General features: G+C 38.7%; 1 protein-coding gene across 2 annotated transcripts in view; it reads right to left on the reverse strand.

Moving 5' to 3' along the window:
- Positions 1 to 1,732: 1,732 nt before the first annotated feature.
- NECAB1 (N-terminal EF-hand calcium binding protein 1) overlaps positions 1,733 to 22,610 on the reverse strand; it is a 66,506-nt gene continuing 45,628 nt past the window's right edge. For both annotated transcript variants that reach the window (XM_037382200.1, XM_037382201.1), the window contains 8 exons: positions 20,073 to 20,209; positions 17,502 to 17,614; positions 14,400 to 14,476; positions 10,043 to 10,096; positions 8,302 to 8,414; positions 6,134 to 6,211; positions 5,039 to 5,130; positions 1,733 to 2,106 (listed from right to left, as the gene is read on the reverse strand). In XM_037382200.1, the coding sequence (XP_037238097.1) occupies positions 2,078 to 2,106; positions 5,039 to 5,130; positions 6,134 to 6,211; positions 8,302 to 8,414; positions 10,043 to 10,096; positions 14,400 to 14,476; positions 17,502 to 17,614; positions 20,073 to 20,209 (693 nt within the window). In that variant the 3' untranslated portion in view covers positions 1,733 to 2,077. The remainder of the gene's footprint in view (positions 2,107 to 5,038; positions 5,131 to 6,133; positions 6,212 to 8,301; positions 8,415 to 10,042; positions 10,097 to 14,399; positions 14,477 to 17,501; positions 17,615 to 20,072; positions 20,210 to 22,610) is intronic.

Here is a 22,610-nt window from a genome sequence, read left to right on the forward strand (position 1 = left end):
TTTCTGTGTGTAGCTCTTAAAACTCTTCAGTGAAACTTCTCAAACTTGTTCTTGTGTATGATTCATCAAAGTGTTTAAGTATACAAAGGAGAACAACTGTTAGAAGGACATAGGACCTACTAGAATGTTCTTTTCCCCCTTCTAGCACCTAGTTGACATGAAGTTCTAAAGCAGGTTATTTTAAGAGTAATTTTAATACCTTTTTCCAGTGAAAAGGAAAAATGTTATAAACCTCAGTGTAGTGTCTCAGCTTCACTTAAGGATTTACCCTGCAGCAGTGTCGCATGTCACTATATTTCCTTTGTTGGTAGATCAGTAGTGACAAAAGAGAACATGCCGTACACTAGACCGACATCTTGGCATAGGAGGAAAGCCAGCCAGATCTTCAGGAGTTTGAGTAGCTTTACTCAGCTAAAGACAAGAAATCTTTAAACTTTCACTGATACATCATTTGTGAACATAATACTGCTGTTCGGGTGCTTTTTTAAGAATGAACGGATCTGTAGTTGGATTATGTCAATATGGGAAAGCTTGGACTTCAGTATTAAAAACATTCACGTTTGCCAAGTTACTGTAAGAATATTTAAAGATGAAACTTGCCTTTAACGTAGGCACCTAAATTTAGGTGTGTAAGTTACCGCTTTCTGACATTGCCTTTTGCGTAGAGAATTTAGGCTCCATTGACTTCATTGACAAGGGGTTTGATTCACTTGCCTAAGGGCAGGCATCTGGCGTCACCTGAGCCATGTAGGATATCTGAAGCAACTGCATGGGGCTGGCATAAATGTCACACAACCTATAGGTAACTCATGTCCTTCTCAGCTGGGAGCTGGAGACCAGTTGGGATACCCTAGAGCATCTCACATGTACTAGATGCTTTTGTTTAGGCAACTAATTTGCTTCAGAACTCCATTGATTCAGTAGGAGCTAAGATGTCTTGGTTACATGCAGGTACCTAAATCTGATGCGTTTCTTAATCTTGAGCTGAATCCTGCTCATGGTTTCTGGAATACGGAACCTTACTGCAATGAAGATTGCTCGTTTGTTATCTAAAGTCCCCACTTTTAATCACATATGTTATGTTTTGGTTGAGTTGAAATAAAAATAGATAAGAAGATATTTTATGAAATATGACTGTTAAGTTACTTTTGGGTACTGTTTGTCCCTGTGGACTGCTAGATGAGCGGAGAGACAGGTCATTAAGCATGTAGAGCTTGTCAGCCTGTTGTGGAGGTGTGAGGTTACAAGCCTTTCATTCTTGGGCTGGAGGACACACCTGCTGCTCATGCAGTGGACAACAGCAAGACTTGTTAGTGTATGAAGTATTTCTGCTTCTAGGTTTATAGCTATTTACACTTTAACAGAAGTTTCTCTAATGAGTTTTTAGTGAGCTACTAACGATCCAATGAAGACATTTTCTGAGCGGTCAGGACATAGGGTTCAAAGCAAACTGGCAGTGAAGTGTTAAGTCTGTGGATCTACATTGGCTTGACGGACAGGCAGATGTGTTTCCTCCTGTGACGGTAGGGGCTAGAAGAGAAAAAGGTACTGCCTGGTTTTGTTATGGGCAGAAAACAGCCTGTATGAGTGAGATTCTCTATTAACACAAAAAGTTGTCCCTATTATTTATTTTCCTAATTAATGCCTTACAGCTTCTCCAAAGTATAAGATGTATGAAAATGTGTGTTGATGTTCATAACCAATTCTTCTGTAAAAGGAGAAAACAGCAGCATTAAGTAACAATTGTTTATTAATGTAAGACTAAAACTTTTCACAAATACTTAAGTCATACCAGTCAAGTTGTGATTTTCTGTGACAGTTCGGACTGAATATACACAATAAACAGTTTAGCATAGTTGTCTGTTTTTCAGCTTTTAGAATGCATCTTTTCACTGAACTAGTCATGAGAAGGTAATAAATATGCAATTTCCCATATTTTAAAATGGAAAAGATCACATCCATAATAACAAACAATACCACATCATAAATTCATAACCTAGCATACCTGTACACTGCTATATGAATGGTACCATAATGAAAAACAATGCAACATTAACGCTACTTGGAACCATAGCTTCTAGTTGTTTTTGAGGACCCACCATGATGCTGAAAGAGAGGAGAATTTATTCATTAACATAAACAGTATTTCTTTTTCCACCTTTTGTAAAAATAAAACACTAAATTTTTAATCCAAATTAAAAGCTATTTTATATATAGAAAAAATATAAAGAAACATGAATTTATATATGCAGCTAATACTACTCTTATTTGAAAGCAGCATACTTTCAAGGACAAAACCTCTCCAGGCAGGGGAAGAATAACTAAAGTATTAGGAGAGCTGAGTATAACTGGTGGGGGGATGGCTTTAGCACAAGATTTTATAGCTCCTTTTGATGACATCCAAAGAAGCATTAACATGTCATAGGTGCAGTTGCATAGAATTAAGTGCCCAGATCCCAGAGAGCAAATCACATAAATTCTTACTCCTGTTCTGCTGCATCTGTCCCCTGGGTGGTTGTGCTGCCTTTAGTGACTTTCGTTCCTTGTAATATTATTCAAACCCTGGTGTTCTTTTTACACAGTTCCAGGAATTAAGAGCATTTTGCCCCCAAAATAAGGTAATTGATGGACTTGTAAAATGTCATTCCGGTAAAAGAAAATCTGTAATCGCCAGGTTATACAAAGGGCTGGAGTGATACACATTTGTACTTCTGCACAGTTCCTACCTACAAGGTTTATAGAGAGAAACCCAAAAGAAGGAAAGGAATCATGACTATCCGAGATACCAAGTCCCCGTAGCAGAGTGGTGTTCTAGGCTCACTAGGTTTCGCATTACACAGTTTGGGGATTAAATTCGTTAACACAACTTGTTTCTGTGAATGTGTCCATAAATCCTTCAATTTATGGTATTTTTATGAAAAATGTTATCTTTTAAGAAGAATGTTGAGAATATACTTAAGAATCTTACCTGAATTTGGGCTATGAAAGCCTAGTAGTCTCTGACTCATCAGTGGATTCATGAATTTTGGCAAAAAAAATTTCCAATTTAACGGTTTATTTAATGGATTATAGTGTAAGTGTTCAACAGTTTTCCCCATGCTTTTGGTTTTTTCATCAAAAGGTTCTCTAGTGCCCTTAAGTCCAGATCTTATATAAACATTAGGTATTCATTAAAGAGTAACAGTGATTGATGCCACCCTGGTAGATTGGCCTGAAGCAGCTTGGTTGGTTAAGAGGTGTACAAGTGATTGTAATAGGTTGTGGTTCCTGTTAACTGATGGTAAATGTATTTACTTCAGGATAATATTGGATCTAACAGTCTTGAAAACTCCTGTCTTCCTGAGTCATTCCTGGACACATAATAAGTGTGTCCTTCTCAGTTTTAATTAATTGGCAGAGTAAGGACTCATGGGTTGTAATCTTTGATTGAATCAGATTCAGATTACAATTTAGAATTAAGTTCTTGTGTTACCCAGATGTGTAAAAAAGTGTGAATGTGCCTGAGCTAGGGTAGATTTGTTTTTAAGACAGAGCCTATCTATGTGCTAGTTGCAGGCAGCTTGTTTTTGTTTGGTTGTTTTTTTTCCTGATTTTACAGTGGTGTCTAAAACTTCATAAAGTATACTGGTAGGATTGCAGCCATGATTTTTTTTTTTCAAGAAAATTTTCTGTCTTTCAAATACCAGTATGATTTGTATAGGTCAGACATGGGAAGTACTTCCCTTGAAACAAACGTGCAAATCTCTGCACAGATTTCTAAATTGTAGATAATATATAATATTGTAAAAATAACTGTGAATGCATTATTTCCCATTGCCCCACCACACCACCTCCCCGCAAGGAGAGCACAGTGAGAAATGTCTGCCACAATGGAGTGCTGCAGACTGAAACCCTTGTTAGCAAGCAGAGCTGATGCTTTAACAAGTGTTTTGAATCCAATTTCAGACACTTGTATATTTAGGCATTTTAAAGTTATGATTATATTTTATGTTATGTTAATTGTACATTAGCTGTGAGTAAACCACCCCGGAATGCTCCTGGGGCATACACAGTCTAGCTTTTGGACACAAGCTGGGGAAAAGGCTGCATTGTTTCCTACAGCCAAGTTTATCTTAATTCCAGAAATTTCCCAGTAAGAGGCAAGATTTGAGCAGATTCTTGGTTCATTAAGTGCAGTCTCCTGGTACTGCAGGAAACCCTGGCATGTAATTGTGTGTCCAAATCAGGCTCAAGAGGTCTGAAAATGTCTTGGCTGTTTTCTTTTAAATAGAAACCCCAGGTACGGGATTATGTAGGGTTTTTTACTACTAGGTGGGGTTTAATCATTCTAAATTTAGTCTGTACTCAGACATAGGGGAAACCCGGGTTTCATTGCAATAGATCTGTGTTCCCTAAGACAAAAAATTTGCCATCCTGCTGCTGCAGATATGGGACTGATGCTTGCTTTGCTTCATCCTGCACTGTCTCTTTCAACTATCATTTCTAGGAGAAAGATGTTGCATGCTCATTTGTTTGTATTAGAAATAATAATTTGGAATCTTTAAGACCTTGCTTTTTCAAAGTAGGTTGTTTTTTTGGTTTTTTTTTTAACATAGCAGGAAGTATGTACAATAAATTGGTTAGTAAATATAAATTATTAATAATTAAGGCTCCCTTTGGTCAATGTAAGTATGATTAAGTTGAAGCCTTCATCAGAAAGCAGGTTTTTTGCCTGAAAATCTTAAATGGGGTCTATTTTTACTAATCACAAGTAGTATTGTTTATTCTAGATATTTTATTAAATAGTATATGCTAGCATAACTTTACACCATATAAAATAAAGTATTGTGAGTCTTACTCTTGCTGATGCATTTTACATTTCTGTGTTTGAAATAAAACCACTTGGAGTTCCTTTCTACTTTCTAGTTTTGGAGACCTACTTTACCAAAGAAGATCTGACTAAGGGTGATATTATGCAGTGGTCTTGCATGTGGAACACACTAATATAGCAGAACTCTTCACATGGACAAACAAAATAATGTGAAAAATAGATATTTACCAGGGACTAGCATTGTTGTGATGAGCTCTGGGGTTTCCAAGAAGTCCACGTTACTTCTTTGGAATGTCTTGCTGTAACTCATTTGGAGGTGGCTAAATAATTGTGAAAAATAAGAACATACCAAGTTTTTTAAAGGGCCTATTTTTTTTCCCATGAGCATTAGAATTTTTAAAATTAATGCTGTAACAAAGATTTTGTGCTTCAAAAATCAGGTGATGATAGTGGGGGAGGGGACCAGATAATCTGTGAAGTGCTTGCATGTTATATTAAACACAGGTTTTCTTCTGTATAGTTAACTGTTACTCTGATGCTCATTTCTTGGTTGTGACCCAGTATAGTGTTGATGTGTGTTACTTCTGTCAGTCTTTGCGAAAGTAACCTTTCAACTGGGGTTTTGTTCAAAAAGAAAGCAACTAAGCTTCAAGGGACTTAATCTTCCTTCAGAATGGTTTCTGTCTTTTCTGTCTACAGATTTGGGATCATAGGGTTGGTTTGTTTTTTTAACAGTAAATGTAGTTAAGGAAAATCTTTTTGTCTCTGCTCAAGTTTTTTAGTCGTCTGCCTGCTGCAGGCTAGAATTCAGCTAGTAGGACTTAATCATTATAACTTCTATTTTGGGCCCAAAAGAGAGATCCTGGAAATCTGTCAGATGGATTTTTGTGATGTGGATTTGGGAAGCTTTGGGAGAGCTACCCATGACTGCTTGCATGCTTAAGCGTGTTGCTCGATGGCACACCTCCTGTCTCACTCGTTGGCTCCTTTTGTTTCTTTCATTATTAAAGTGATATTTCATTATTAAACTGATGAACTAATACCCATCTGATGCCATACCTTTGTCTATCCACTTTCAGACTTACTCTATTCTGTTCAAATTAGCTTTGTCTTTCTGACGTTTTTATTTATATGTTTCAGTATATTTTAGGCTTTAGCAATTGAAGTATTGCTCTGAAGTATTAATTGTGATATATTTAGTAAGAGATTGGTTAGCAGTATTTAAAGTGTTTTGTATTCAGTCTTTCTACTACTGCTTTCTAACCTTCAAAACTTTCTGTATTACAAAGAGAACCCCAAACAAACCAGAACCACAAAACTTACCTATTCCAGGCATTGCTGTTCTCCCAGAACTCATAAATAATGAACCGGGAATCACTTGGAAGCTTCTGTATGGAAACACTAAGAATTGTAGGATAGAACTAATTTAATAGAAGACGACAATGTTATTGGACATACACATCTTATTCCAAAGTGCTTATGAGTAGGACCAAATGCAGTGATTTTTGAAAAAGAGCCAAACTAAAACCAAAAACCAACCCAAGTAATAAATTTAACAAACATGTGATCACATACTGCAAATTATCTGAAGCTGTTTTTTTTTAAAAAAACCAACCTCTTGTATATTTTAATGTTTTTTTTAAAATTTAAATTACTACACTTATGATGGACTCATTTATGAAACTTCCCATTTTTCTCCAATGCTATAGTTTATCTAAATAAATGCTAATCAGTAATACAGAAAATTAATCAAACAACTGTGATTCAGGGAAAATCAGCTAATACAGCATACTGCGCATAGAGAACAGTTCAAGTAAGTTTATAGAGTAACTTGCGCTGTTTCAGTGAAGAATTACACTGAGAATTCATCCTTTTTTATTAGAGATCAATCAAAGTGGCAGTTTAGGTGCTTTGAAAGCAAATATATAATGGACTGTAAAGCCAGATAGGCTGATGTGTGCAGGCACACTTTTAAAATAATACTTTCGGGTACGATTTACTTGTTCTTATGATATTCAGGTAATGATTTATCATGGGTGAAAAAAGACCCACAGAATATCTACTGATCTTCTACACTGAGTCATCCTGCTTATTATCCTAAGCATAAAAGCTTTACAGCATGTAGGGTACTTATGCATTTGGGTACTTAAATTGGTGTTTAGATGTACATATAGCACAAAAGGTATATATAGGTCTCTCTCAAGTGCCCAAGTGTGAGACTGCTGATCTTACTACTGATGTGCTCGCAAACTGGTCTCAGATTATGTTTCACACTCGAATAAGCAGTAAGTTATATTATTTATTGGTTTTCTCCTGCTGTATGTGAAAGTACATTGTAAAATTGCAGCAATATCAAGAACTGTTGGAAAAAACATCAATGTCATAAACAGCTACAGTAAAAACCAACCGGTAGGTGGCATTACAGACTTACCAAAGCCCTGTAAACTTGGGAACGAGTAATTTTTTCCCATCATTTGTTAAACTCCATTCCGGTGTCATGTAAGCTCTCCCCCCTGACAAGTTTGCAGCCACTAAAGTGTTCTGCCGGATGTTCCGTTTTGGAAGGGGGCTGGGGGAATTCTTTTTGTTTTTTCCAGCTCTTGGCCCACAATAAGATTTTATTTTCCTCATCAGTCTGCCTCTACAAGTGAACCGCTGCTAAAAGGTCACTTTCATCGTCCAGCTTAACTTACTTTTTCTGGTCGGTGTGAACTGATACCATCCTAAGTGTGATGATCTCATAGCAGCAAGGCAAATAAATTAGGGATGCAATAGGCAGCCTTTGAATGTATAGAAGTTCCTTGATTGTGTAGCCACTATAAAAATATCTATTTCATAGTGGTCTGTAGTGTGTGTGGTGGTAGCTGTCTCCAATATGTTAAATTAAGAAATTCAGTACAGTGGTGAGTCACTAAAATTTATTCTTAATTCCATTCTAATATTTTATTTAATTCTAAAAGGAGCAAAGGAGAAATAGAACATTTCATTGAAAATTTCCCATTTTATTATGAAAGAAAATTTTGAAATTACAACCTAAAGGGAAGATTCTGAAAGTAGAGAAGTAGCAAACAAGTTGGTAAGTTTCTCACTTGCCAGGTGAGCACAAATGAAGGATGGCAAATGAGTTTTCCCTAGGAGCTTCTGGAAACTGTGAACTGATGACCTGCAGAGCTGAGAAGCCTTGAAGGATTGTTTAGCATCTTTGGGATAGCCTGTATTGTCATTTTGTGGTACTACTTAGAAGGCTGCATGGATACTTTGACATCTCTTTCTGGTTTTCAAAGAATCAGAGAATGGTTTGGGTTGTGAGGGACCTTAAAGACCATCTAGTTCCAACCCCCAAAGCTCTGTCTTGCACACATGCATAACCAGCCAGGAAAAAAGATATTACAGGTTCTCCCTTCATAAATAATTCAGCTCCACTGAACAGTTGTTCAAGAAATCTGACCATGTTCCTTCCTTCAGCCCAATGACAGTTACATTGTACTTACTGCAAGCAGCCACCCTGAGTAGAAGCAGATTCCACATACTGCTTCAGAGCAAGCTGGAATTCCTCAATTTCTTCTTCTATCACAGACATTTGACGTTGAACAATCATTATGTGCTGATAAAAAACATGACCGTTACTACCGCATTATTCTCTGAATTCCTTGTACTTTAAACTCAGAAAAGTCTATCATAAAAAAATAAGAAACACAGTCATCAAAGAAAACCCACAGAAGTTCCTCTGAAGTTTGCAGTCCCTGGTTTAGTGCTCTGGAGTGGAGAAGTGGAAGTGCTCAAGTGTGGCTTTTATGTTAGGCAGGCTGAGGCACAGAATGAAACACCCAGAGTGAGTGCCCACCCTAAGGTGAGAAAGTGAGAGTTGTCTGAAGCCTGTGTGACAGAGTCTTTTCAGAAGAGTGTGGTCAGATGTTCATCTTTGAAATGTTCAATAATAAAGTCAGTGTGTTTCCTTGGACGGATCTGTATGCAAGCAGGTATGAGGTCTGAGGTAAGATTGCACTGGATGCTCCGTTACTTTTATTGAGGTGCTCTCATAGCTTTGACTTTTCAAAGCTCCGACTTAACACCTGAATGAGATGCCTAAGGTAGCCCATGTTAAATGTGGAACAGAGAGGGGTATTTTTCCTCCACCTTTCTGCAAAAAATGAACAATCTTTATAAGCAGGACTATGGAAACACTCAGAAGTACAGAAGATGTATTATCATCAATTATTATGATTAAAAATTAGCTATTTTAAGTAATTTACATATTGATTCATCTATTGAAGCTTGTCAGTTTACTAATGCAGTATTTAAAGTAACACCATGTGCTTCTTTATTAATACAACTTAATCTCTTATACAGGTTTTTGACTTGTTTCTGCCTTGATTATTGATGCTGTTATCTCATGGATTATCCCTCTTGTCATAAGCAGCCTGTCTAGCAATATTGTATAAACTCATCGAAAACAAGAAGAAATCTAATTCAACTCCTGTGATGAAATAAGGAATTTGATGGATCATCTATTTTGTTTATTTTTTCATGTTTATTTGATTTGCATTTTTGCTAGGTGCAAAGCTCCAAATTTAGGAGTGCTATGGTATTTGAAAAACATAGCTTGATCTTGGGACATAAACTTACTTAACAATTTATTTCTGGTTATGATTTTGGTTTTGTAAGTTGTAATATTGATGATTGCTTAGTACTAGATGCGGGACATAAACTTACTTAACAATTTATTTCTGGTTATGATTTTGGTTTTGTAAGTTGTAATATTGATGATTGCTTAGTACTAGATGCTCTCCCATCTTTCCTGATCAGGTTTCCAGTAGCAGTTTGGGAGGAATGCAGGCAGGCAGGAAGGCTGTACAACTGATTTAAAGCATACACACAGCGTTAGATGATCAGGAGCAAGAAGCTACCACCCCATAAACACTTCTGCCAAATTTGGTAAATCTTATGAATGACACCTTTTCCTCCTTATGTGAGTTGAGGTTTTGGCTCATTGTATCCTTAGAAAACAATGCAAAAATTAATATAAAAGTTTTGCCTACACATTCTAAGTTTTATTTTGTTGCCTCTTGCACAATGTATGCTGCTAACTAAAATGGATTCTTATCACTGGAAAAAGTGAGGATGGTGGTTTTTTAACTAATTTTTTTAACAAAAGAGGCCACGTGAGATTGCTGTCTCAATACTTGGCATTCAGAATCAAATGTCAAAATCATTATCTTGAAAAGCACTTACAGATTTTGCATTTTCTTCCAAAACTTCCTCTTCGAATGGCTCAAGCTTTAGGTCCTTTGAGGCAGTTGAAAAGAAAATAGAAATATAAGAGGCAATACTACAGCTCTTACCTCTTAAAAGAACTATTCCTATAGCTAGATTCCATTTTATCTCCAGAAGTTGTGATTAAATCCCTTCTTTATTAGCTATGTCAAACACAAGCATTGTTTGCAAAATCTTGTATGCTTCAGTGGGTTAAATCCAACCCAGGCTGTTAGATAAAGTTTGACTTAGAATGCTGAGCAGCATTTTCATTTCTAACACATCTGCTTGTTCTAAAGTGTATATTGGACTTAATTGAGAAAAGACAGATACTTTCTCAAATTGTCACATGGACTATGGACATAAGCAAGAATGGTAATTTGAAATGAACTGTCAGCTACTATTCTGCAATCATAAAATGATGCAGAAGAAACTTCTCTACAGGGGGCGTCGTGTGAGTGGGTATGGTTGCAAGAGTTTTCTAGCATTGCAAAAGATGTGCATCATGCTCTGAGTCAGGTTTCTCAGCTGTTGCACTTTCTTCTGAGGACAGGCTGGGCAGCAGCAAACAGATGCATCTGTGAGGCAGCAGTATGCTTGTTTGGCACACAGTCTGGATGCGCACTTCGTGAATCAGTGATTCATGCAAGTGCCATCTAGTAATGCACAAGAAATTATCCTTTACATGCTAGGCACATGCAGTACCTTCTAACCCACTGCCATATGGACATTCTGAAAAATGTCTGTATATTCTGAAAAATACCCATGTGCCTGAAAAAAGGCAGACTGATTCGCAATAAGCAGCTGGAGCAAAATGCACCCTTTGTTAGTGGTGCTTCACTTCTTACTGCATGCAACTCTTGTGTAACAAAGATAAAACATTTTCTTCCGCTTCCAGCTGGGTGAGGATTGATTAACCTCAGGTAGCAGCACAAATACTGTACTTGCTGAAAAGCCAACACAGAGGTGTGCAGGTAGAATTCAAATGAAGGAGGGGACCTCCACCAGCGGCAAGGGGCACAGAAAGGCAGGAGGGAAGCAGCAGTCACACAGTAATGACTGTGTCGCTGTACCTCTCCTGCTGAATGTGCATAGAAAGGCATGAATGTGTGTGTGGAGGGAAAAATGCCCAGCTTTAATAGCTCATTGGTCAGTGCAGGCACTGCAGATAAAAACCCTGAGGGAAAACGTGTGTTCCTGCGATTCTTCTATACTTTCAGTGTAATTTTTTTCTAGGGAAATTAATGGAAAAAAAGAGGAAAGGAATGACTCATGTTGTACTGCAAACTTTCTCTTAAGGTAGCAAGAAAAAAATTCTATTTTCCCCAGTATATATAAATTTAGAACTTGAGAGGAAAAAAAAAAGGATGACTTGGGAGACTGATTTATGGCTAAATTCACCTTTGACAGAAGGTGGCAGACAAGTTAGACAACACTAAATCAACCCTTCACCGGGTAGTTTTCCAGTAGGAACCACTGGTGGATAACTTGTTGGCCTCCTCCAGAAGTTAAAAATAATCTACAGTAGTTCTTCAGCAATGTTATGTTATTAGACAGGGCATGACTACACAGATGTCGTAAATCTACACAGCCAGCCTGCTATGACCTTGGAGCATGTGACCACTAGCACATAGTTCTTATCAGTGCAGAAAGAGTCTTGTGCATCGGCTGACTCAACGTTGAGCATGAGTGAAGTCCCCAGTGTGGAGAACAGAGGTCCTGCCATCCTGCCAGACAGTTATCGTGAAGCCTGGCAATAACAACCGATGCAGCTCAGAGCTGGGGCTTTAAAATGCCTCTGCAGTCCTGCCTCACTGCAGCTGAGAGTGGTAGCTTCTGAACTTGCCTTTTGGCATGACTGCTTGATCCTTTCTATTCTGTTTCAGGGCAAAGTCAAAAAGAGGAGTTTTAGTAGCTGCCGAAAGACGGCTGATATTTAACAGCTCTTACAGTTAGGCCTGGCCATGAGATAACAAAGTTAAGCAGATGCAAAGATAGGCAAAGGTGGATATAGGCTGTCTACTGGCAAAACTAGGTTTATCTAATTGCTATGTTTTATTAATCAAGTTTTACATCAATAAGGAGATAATTACAGGTCTGTGTCCTGCCACTGTTTCCCTTTGGCACAGCTCTTTTTCACACTGAGGTTCTCCATCTCTCTGTAGCAGATTTGATCATTTTATAAATCCCTGCTGTAAGTTTTATTTACTACAAAATGGTTGGCTACTCTCTGTAACGTTTGTGTTGCATTATTGCTGCATGCCAGGTTCCTTCTTTCAGTAACATTCTTTTAAATATTGTTTCCTTGAACTCCTTTTGGCATCAGTCCATGTCAGGAGGCAACTGTGGCAGGGCAGAGAGCTGCTGTTTCCAGAGCAGAGCTGGGAATAAAGCTGGACCAAAGAGGACAGTTACATTTCTTGATGGACTTTGACATTTCAAAATCCTATTTATATCTATTTGGAAAAAATCAAGTTGCTACTAAAATGTCATTAATGTGGCAACTGCTGTTTAATTGCTTTTCTTATGCAGAAATGACCTCTGGGAGGAAGCTGTTGTGTGCAGGCAGATGGGTATACCCTGGCCAGAGGCTTAATGGACAGAGCAGACCATAAGGAACTGCTGAGCATAGGAAGGAGCAGAGAAGCTGACAGAAGTTACAGACAGTGCCACAAGAAATGGCCGAATTTCACAGCTGGTTAAGGAGAAGTGATGAAAGAGACTATCGGACCTCAGGGATAACCGAAGGGAGTACTGAGCTTCTTTTGGAGAACAGTCTTGAAGGCCAGCAGTGCTGCAACTAATTGGTAATAAGGCTGAGATAACGGAAATACCAAATTTTGGTTCCAAACTGGGGCCAAAGGGGAAAAGTAATTAAGGGTCGTTTGTTCATTTGGGAGGGAGCAATGGCAAAGAAAGGTCAGTATGCTTGTCATGCTCAGCCCTGTGCTGGGTCACCACCATTTATTCTGTTTTCTTGTTAAATCCCTTACATATTTTCTGTGTGTATAATTTGCTGCTGAACTCAAGTTAAACTAGTGGGCAAGTAGGAGGGGATGCTTGTCTTCCGGGGCCCAAGGTCTAAGACAGAGCCTGGGTAAGGGACATGAGTCCTGCCACAAATACTAGGTAGACCTAAAGCCCATGATAATATTCACAGGGAAGCATCCATTCTCATCAGCTGGAAAGAAGGAATAGGATCAGGTTGTTGTATGTTCATGGTTCTGCAAGTCCTGCCTGTCTGTTTGCAGGTGCTGGTGAAAGCACTCGTGCTGGTGTGTGTGGGCCCATGTCCTTGCAGTATGTGCACAGCCTCAATACTGGTGAGCAGTGACCTGCAGGGAGGAGCAGCATCAGCCGCACTGGGACTGGAGCAACTCCTGGGTCCGAGAGCACTTCAGCCTAAAACCTCACCACTAGTGGACCAGGAGGAAGAAATATCCTGGGTCCCAAAGTCCACTGAATTCAGCCACTGCCTCAGCACCTCTCTGAAATTGTTTGTCTGTCCTTCAATAGGGACACTTTATGTAGAGAGCAACAAAGGAATTTATAACCTTACTTTTTCCTCTGCTATTCTTAAAAAAAAAAAAAAATAAGATAAATCAGACACAGACATAAACCAATTTTTAAAACCTAGGGTAGCAATCAATCTGATTGAAAAAAAAAAAAAAATATTTTCTGTACAGACAGATGTTACTCAGGTTTTTACAAGCCCTGAGAAACCTTGGTATCATTGGATCAGATGAGTCATTGGTCGGACTCCCGGAGGGCTCTGCTTTGGCGTGGGAACTGCAGGCGGTCTCAGGGCTCTGGGAGCTGGTGCAGCTGGCTCCCAGGCAGGATGGTGGGGTTTGCATCAGCTTTTGGTTGAACTGTACTTATTAGGAAAATGTTTTAACCTTTATACATTAGTATTTCCTGATGGCAAAGGAGAAAACAAGACTTTCTGTCAAGCTTTAGTGGGAAAGTTTGGAGGAGAGAAAAAAATTAGATCCTAAAAAGGGAGGCTTGTCCCATGCTTCCCAAAACAAGCATAACTAAATACCGTAACATCCTTCAGTAATTGAGTAATGTGACTTTTCAGATCTTTATGAAAAGTTGGATCTGTGGTGATGGGAAGGGGAAAGGGAAGTGTGGAAAAAACATGATGCTCATGAAATAGGAAAGAAGGTGGAAGGAAACTGTAGGCATTTAATGAGTGTTAGCTGTCTTAGGTGATGCTGAAGTTTCACTCATTACTGTTTGGAAAGACTGTGACTGGACATTGAAAGCATTTGTGATTTAAGGATTGCTTTACTGAAAGTGAGAGAACAAACAGGTGAAAAGATATGCACACCTTCTTTTCCAGCCTGTCAATCAGCTTTTGAAGTCTGTTTATCTGGGTCATCCACTGGCTATCTTCCTCAATCCAACCTTTGGAAAATATAAATAATGAAGGTTTATGCAATGTTACTAAATACTGGAAAATGGTGTATTCATTTGTTTTATAAAAATTTTAGCTTAGCTTGTCGTTTATTTTGCTTCTTGAAGATTGTGCTGCAACTAGTTCAATGTTCATTTAGGTGTAACTAAAGGAAAGCTTGATTCTGACTATGATTTTTTTCTTTCCTTTTAAGATTCAATAGAAACCCAATACAGAATGAAAACCACATTCTAGATTAATGCCAGTACTTTTGAAATCATGCTGATACCTGAAGAAAGGAATGCTTTCCTGTGCAGATGGAACTGTCTCATAACCTGAGCACCTTCTGCTCAAAATGCAGAATCATCTTGGGGGCAGGTATGTTAAAGCTTTCCGTGTCTTAGTATTTTTCTTAGTTTGCCCTTTCTTTATCTTCTTTATGTGAACATTTCTATAAGTCAGCTGTTGTACTGCATAGCAAGCCTGTCTTTCAAATTCCTTTCAAATGCATCCCATGGAGGGACCACGTACTGTGTCTTGTCTGCAGTTCCTCTTTCCTCCGAGAGCAAGGTGAAAGAAAGGCAGCCAAGACTGTCTTAAAATCTCCTGGCATGGCCAATACAGCTTAAGTGATAGGATCTTACTTCCTCCTGCAGAGGCAGCAGACCTGCTGTAGGGCCCTGGCTGCAAGGACATTGCTCTGGTCAGCCTGCTGCTGTTCTTTGGGCCCTGACAGGATGCTTCCAGCAGGATTCCAGGGTTATTGAAAGGTTGAGTATGTATGTTCCTTCCCAATAAAAAAAATACATTCTTATGAACAGCAGAAAAGAATTGGATGTATACGCACAGCTAAATGATCTAGGTTTCTGGCATGGCATGTTGAGAAATCCCGATATTGAGGGATTCCTGAAGGAGTCTCCTAGCATAATCATAGAATGTCTCATATGCATGGGGAATAAGGGGCTTTCTCTTCCTCCAGAAAAGGTTCATTTAGCTGCAACAACTGTTTTTATACTTGCACTGTGAGGGGTTTTCAGCTTTTTTACAGTCATCTGCAATATGCTGTTTTAGGGGGTTTTATGTGTTCCTCCACTAATTACAGATATAATCTTGCAGTAAACTCTATAGCTGATTTAATAGCAATAACTGGATGTCCCTTGCAGCTAAAGATCCTTCTTTACCTTTCCAACAGAACAGTGTTATTAGGTGCTTGATGAATTGCCGCAATATGATTATTAGGATTGATTCTTCCTACACTAGGTTTTTCTAGAATAAGATTTTCATTTTGAGATGTGTAATTTCTGCCTGTGGTGACTGCAAAATTTTGACCAACTCAAGACTGATTATGTTTCATCATAATACCCTTCCTACGTTTACTTTTCTCCCAAGCTATGCAATCCAGCAGCAGAGGAAAGACTAAAGACACTGTGTCTCATCTCCCTGTATGGATAGGACATGCCCCTTTTCAGAAGACTTCTAGCTCTCTCCATCTCTACTGCAGTCATATTCATGACTGTATAATGACTTGATGTCATATAGCAAAGGTGAAGCTAGAAAATGTTCTACAAAGGCACAAGCATTTCTGAGCCTCTCTGAAGTCTCCTGAAAATTTTGCTTTTCTAAACTCTCAAGAAAATTGTCTATCAATCAGATGGAAAGGACAGTACTCAAGGAAACGAGTACGTACATTATGAGAGTAGTTCCTGGCATCACCCACAGTGTGAATGTAAGTAAGTAATTGCTCTATGGAGAGAGGAAGAAACTGAAGATTTTTCAACACATGCTTTTGATATATGTGTTCATTAATCTGCTCATTTTCCAGCTGAGAGTTCTTCTGACACTTGGACTATGTTGTCACCAAAGAAATCCTAATGCTGGGGATGTACCACAGGTGTCATATGCAGAGGAGGAAGAGTGCGGCTTTACCTGAACAAGTACAAAGGCTAAGGAAATGCTGGCTTGAGTGCTGGGTGTGTATACACACCTACAGTGTTACTGTGCATGTGGGTAGCAGGCAGTAAGGAGGAAGACCATGTGCCGAGAAACACAAATCTTGTCTAGGTAAATAAGCAGCTCTTAGAATAGCGGTGGAAGAAGATGTTCACTCTTTAGAATTACTTTAATACAATAAATGGATTTGGTACTACTCGCCCATGATTGGGTTCCTTCTGAACTCTGTGCATTAGGAGCGCAGTAACAAGGCTGTGTGACCTTGTTATGAACACTGGCAACTCACAGCAAGGGACAAGGCATTATCCTGCATCATTGCATTGAATGAACGGCATCATCTGGTGAGTCAACAAGTCATGAATGTGTGTGACAGAAGGGTCTTCAAAACAGGGTTAAAAAAGAAGAGCTAAGCACATGGCTGCAAGCAGTGAGATCTGCATGGCTGGTCAAGAAGTGAGATTGACTCATCATGTACTTTGGTGCTTTGGTCATCTTCATGCCTTGGTTCTGGGAGACATCACTAAGCCTGGAGATGTCTTCATTGTGGCCTCATGCTGAATTTTGCTGCCTCAGAGAATCCTATTTACCAAAGTACCCTCTCATGTTTTCCAAAGCAGAAATGCTGTTTCAACTTTTTTTTTGTATCACCTTAAATATTTTTTTCTTTCAGGTTTTATATTTTCCCTCTCTGTTTCTTGTTTATTCCCCTCAGCTGGGCTGTAGGTCATGACAGAGAACTTGGTTCTGTAAAAGTTATAGCCTTCACCTTTTCATGCTTACCTGCAGACTACAAATACTACCTAAGAAATGTTGAATCAACACAGAGCCCCAAGACAATATCACAGCTTGGCCCATAATTATGTATGTATTTTTTATCAGTTCATATCTATGGGTACATGTTTATTTTCCTTATAGTGTGAGATAATAACTTCTATATTAAATTGAAGATTGATTGCTGTCAGTAAAGTATCTGAGTTAGTTACCATGTCTAAATTAAATTTTTGAGAGGAAGATACATGTATTTTTTTCTGTATGTGTGTATGTATGCATGTATTTTAAATACCTTTAAAATGTGAAATACCATACCTGTGCTAAAATGAGGGCTATTTGGCGACAAGCTGTTGTTCCTCTGAAGCCTTCGAGCTGAGCGTTTTCCCGGCCATTGAATTGAGAGCACTTCTGGTTTTGTTGGATCTTGTCTGCAGAGAAACACAGGAGACTTCATAAGGTAAAACATGGGAGGGAGCTCTCCTCTCTGTTCTTAAAAAATGTTCTTCAGTGTTCCCTTTTGAATTAAAAAAGGAGAAATACCTATTGAGACCACTGAATTCTTTTCCATATTTTCACTATTACTAATTAGTTGTGTTTAGGTTGCTAGTTAGTAGAGAAGTAAAAAAAATAAAAAAATAGGAGGGTTAAACTGGTGTAAATGTATCTTTTAGGGAGACAAAGCTCGAGGTCAGTGTCTGTCCGTGATGTGGTTCAGACCTGACCTAAGGAACCATTCACACCGTTTCTTTATTCACAGGAGTTTCGTAGCACCTCTGCAGAGGAACTGGAGTCACAAGAACAGCTAGAAGTGAGATATGAACCTTAAACATTGGCCCCTTCAGCTTAAAGATTGAAAAGATAAACAGCAACATACATATGTTAATAAAGAAGGAAAACTGATGAGAATTAGTTAATATTGAATGGCAGGCAGGTATGTTTCTGGGACTAGTATTGAAACACAGCAGATATAGAAATGACGAATTTGTACTATGATGACAGTCATTGAAGCTTGATAGTTTGTGTGAGGACTGAAGGCTGTCTCTATATGGTTCTCCTTCATCATCCAGCTGGAGAGCAGTGAAGGACCAGGACTATGGTTACTTTTAAACAGTTAGTTCTATGAGTGGTTGCAAAGAATATTAGACAGTAGCCTAAACAGTTCGGTAAATAATTCCCAGGTCACTGCTTTGGAAAGCTATCAGGTCTCTTGAAGCACAGAATGAAGGGTCACCAAAAGCTCAAACAATATGTTAAGGGGATGTTTTAAGATGGTATTTTCTGCAGCATAAGATCCCTTCACAGTAAGCCAAATCATGGCAGTTCCCCACTGTGAGCACTCTTAAATTACTTTAGGAGTGTCTTGATGGTATTTTGATTCGGACAGTTTGCCCCTGAGTTGTTAAACACAACTGAAGATGATTTTACATAGGAACTGGGGCATCTGCACTAGGAACTATTTTCTCAAAAATAGCTGTAGTTAAAGTACTGAGTTTGCTTGGCTTTTCCGTTGCTACCTCAAAAAATGGGGAAGATGGTATTTGGCATAACAGCGTCACAACTCTCTCTCATTTTCTTAGCCATAAACCAGATTCCCATCCAAGAGGATACTTCTGGACAACTGTACTGATATCACCAGAGAAGGAAGTCTCCACAATACCCTACCAGTCAACGCAGACGGGAAAGCTGGCAGCAAAAGGGATGTTCATATTACCCCATTCTATACACCCAACCATGTAGTCTGAGGCATTCAGATGGTCTTTCTAGATTGCATTTCTAGAGTCTGTCCTAAAAGGCAAGTCAGAGAAGAAGTCAGTGATTACTCCAGAGCACGTAAGAGCATCTAAGTTAGGCTCCAGCTCTGAACAGGCCATTCAGTACTTCTTTCTCTCCGATCAGTTGTCTGGTGAGCCTGGAAAGACGTAGGCATGAATGAAGGTAGGGGTGTGCGGGTGTGTGTATAAATAAATAATAGATAGATAGATAGATACTGTGCACACTCAGTGCACACTCAGCCTTTCAAAACCTGCTTGATTCCTGTGGTCAAGCTGCTGGCGCAAACCCCCAGTGTATTATTCATGAACTTCAGAGAGCTCAAAACCAACAGCAAAACAAACAAGAAAATAACATTTCCAAAAGAAAGAATGAAAAAGCAATGCATTTTAAAACATATGAAATGTTAAGATCTTATTTGTTCATGAAACACTAGAGTTTGTATTTCACTTTCCCCATCATCTTTAACGATACCATACTAAGGAAAACAAATCCATAAAGCCAAGTACCTTTCAAAAATGTTTTGATCCTTGATCCTACAAACCCTCACCTATGACGTCATGGTATTAAATTCAGCTAAACCCTTGATGGATATAAGTTACCCAGGTGATTGAGAGTGGATAGAGTTAGATGTTAGCCAAGATTATGACCCTGTGTTCTAGGAAGAAGCTGTAACAAGCAAGAGCCTGAGTATTTCTCCTCTTAACATTCAGACAGTTGTGCAACCAGAAATGAAAAAAAAAATAAAATAAAGCTGGAAGAAATAGACAAGGAGACAGTCAGTCATCTTAGTAATTTCAGAGCTCTTCACATTGCAGTGGTCTGGGTTTTGCATTTGATATTAGTCAATGGATTTAAAAAGAAGTCAAAGGAGCAAAGCCTAGGATGTGACAAAAAGGTCCTTCTACATGCAGTGACCACAGGATCAGATTGGAACCTGTCTGTATTCAATTTCAGGAAAACTGTTAGTAAGTTCCTATATGGAACAAAAAGTGTATCCTTGTTTCTGCTGTTACTCCCTACAACAGGTTGCTGGGTGAAATGTAGAATGGCCTTGGAGGTTCACAGTGACCTGACTCTTCACCCCCTTCACTGCAGCTGGACAGGTTTTCTCACCTCTCCTGCCGAGACTGCTCCTCCGTGGTTTCCATGGCACACTCCAGGGAGTTCTGGAGGGACTGAAGCTGGTTCAGTGTTTCCTTCAAAAGAAAGCGAGTCACAAACTGCTCCAAATTAGAAGCTTCCTGATAGCCCTGAAAATCACATGAGGGGAAAAAAAACAACCAAACACCAAAAAACAAACGGTAAGGATTTGCCTACTAAGTTAGAAATATGCCAGGAGAGATTTAGACTTAATTCAGAAAGGAAGCAGTTTGGATGTTCTCATGTTTATACATGCAAACTGAGTAAGCAACCTTCATGTTTCTGGACAAAAAGTCCTCTGAATTTCCAGGTGTAGACACTGATCCCACCCAAGCTGAGAGAGGCCCAGGTACACAGTGGCACAGCATAGATTCTACTCAAAAAAACGTCTTTTTCTTAGATTTCTTAACTCCAGTTGATGGCAGTACCACATTACTTCTTAAGTGTGGAAAAGCCAGCGCATATTGACAAATGCAGAAATCAATTTAAAGTTTTTATTCCCATCCACTCTTGTGAAAAGACGTCTGCCCTGTCTCTTGACGGTGATTACGGGAATAGCCTTTGAGCAGAGCACGTGCTTAGTGATACTCCCCCTGGAAAACTCCACCAGCAGTTTGACTGACGGACTGCCTGTGCCACAGAGACTGCCTCCTGAATTTTACAGTCTTTGACTGATGCTTGTTCCTTTAACTTGTTTAATTATTTTTGAAACCATGTATCTGTATATTTCACAATTACATGAAATGCATGTCTAAATGTTCTTTGAGTTGGAGCTTGGTTATTAGAAAAGTTTGCACCTATATTTAGCAGTCTGTAATGGTTCTTTGTGTAACAACATTTCCAATATATTTTATGTGTTCGAAAATATTTATGCCTATTTTGTGTAGATAATTTCAGAAAAATTCTTATACCTGCTCTCTCCCTGGCCCAATGATTCATATTTCCATGGATCGAGTCAACTTGTAACTTTTCTGGCAATCCCAGATCTACAAACCCCAGTGACATGCAGGTAATGCTGTATGAGGGGGGTCACCTACACAATAATATAAACATCCTCTTTGCTTTTTTCTCGTTAATAAATTTAATAAAGAGGATAGAGCAGACCCCTAGAGCCTCTGCTTACTGTGTATAGCTCCCATCAGGAACAGAGAAGGAAAATGCACTTCCATCTCAAAGTCTGAATTAATTTGTTGCCTCCTACTTGGATGAAAGTATGCTGGTATCCATTTTTCATATGCTCTAGAGTGTTTATGTGTGCAGAAAACCCACTAAGCTGATCTTGGAAGCCTTTGGGTACCATTTCATCTAAAACGGTTTCATAAAATATGAGGTGCATTGAATAAGATTTCTCTGGTCACTGCATCTGAAGATAGATGGTCTGTTATCTCCAAGCTTTAAAGAAAACTTGTCATTTGAATGGTGTTGCTGCCTCCTCTAGCCGAGAACCCATTTGAGTATTTTTGGCAATGCATATGGGTATTTTTAAGCTCTTCCCTGTTCTTCCCAGTGTGAATTACAGCTGAAATGCCTTTTTGACTTAGAATTTTTGCAAGTATGTGTTTGCAATCAGAACATAAATATGGGATGTTTTGAAATCTAAACATAAAATAGAAGATCTAAGATAATAACTTTAAAAGCATTTTGCTCTCTAATAAGAGCAATTTATTCACAACGTATGCATGTTATTGTTAGTTCTTCTTGGAAGACTTCTGCTACAGAAACCTCAGATGTTAAACGACCCATAAATCACCAGAAATTAATTACATAGGAGCTTTATGGTCATCTATATTTACTTCTTCTGTCTTCAGATTAATCAGGTGAGAGCCACCCTCTGACAAATAATTTCTTATTTACACATTTTTAAAATAGGTACTCATGGGAGGTTGGCTGTCTACCTTTTGAGTAGCTCACCTTTTGAGAGACTCACATCAGTCCTATAAATAACATTTATGGCAACCTTTATGATTACTAAATCTTAGTATGCAATAGGAAAGCTGGTTTTTTTCCTCTAAATTGTCTCCATTGTAACTGATTTGAAACTTTGGTGCACCTAAAAAGATCACTTAATTTCCAAAAATTTTGATTCTCTGTGGCATGTTAGAACAATGTGTGTGAATCTGTGTAGCATGGACAGCTAAGTAAAACCCTGGAGTAGAAATCCAGGTTATATTTTAATTTTTCAGCTTTTGCCAGTGCTCTTGGAAGTAAGTGAACAAAACGGTACAGAACTGACCATTTCTTGTAAGTTTTTGAATACCAAAGCAACCTCACAAGAGGAAAATAATCAAAGTGTTTTAAAATTCCGGGCATCCAAAAAGTTAATGCTACAGATACCTCCATATAGCTTCCTGCTCATAATCATGGTAAATCTGATACTGGCATGCTGAATTACAACTTAAACAGTACATCAATGCTGTTTCATTTTGCAAACCGTTCAGGTGGGTCCTTGCTAATGGGGGGTATCATATAAACGTTAGCTGTGTAATACTTGCTACTGTCTGAGGCTTGCTG

Source organism: Falco rusticolus, chromosome 3 (assembly GCF_015220075.1).
Source record: "Falco rusticolus isolate bFalRus1 chromosome 3, bFalRus1.pri, whole genome shotgun sequence".
NCBI classification, from domain to species: Eukaryota; Metazoa; Chordata; class Aves; order Falconiformes; family Falconidae; genus Falco; species Falco rusticolus.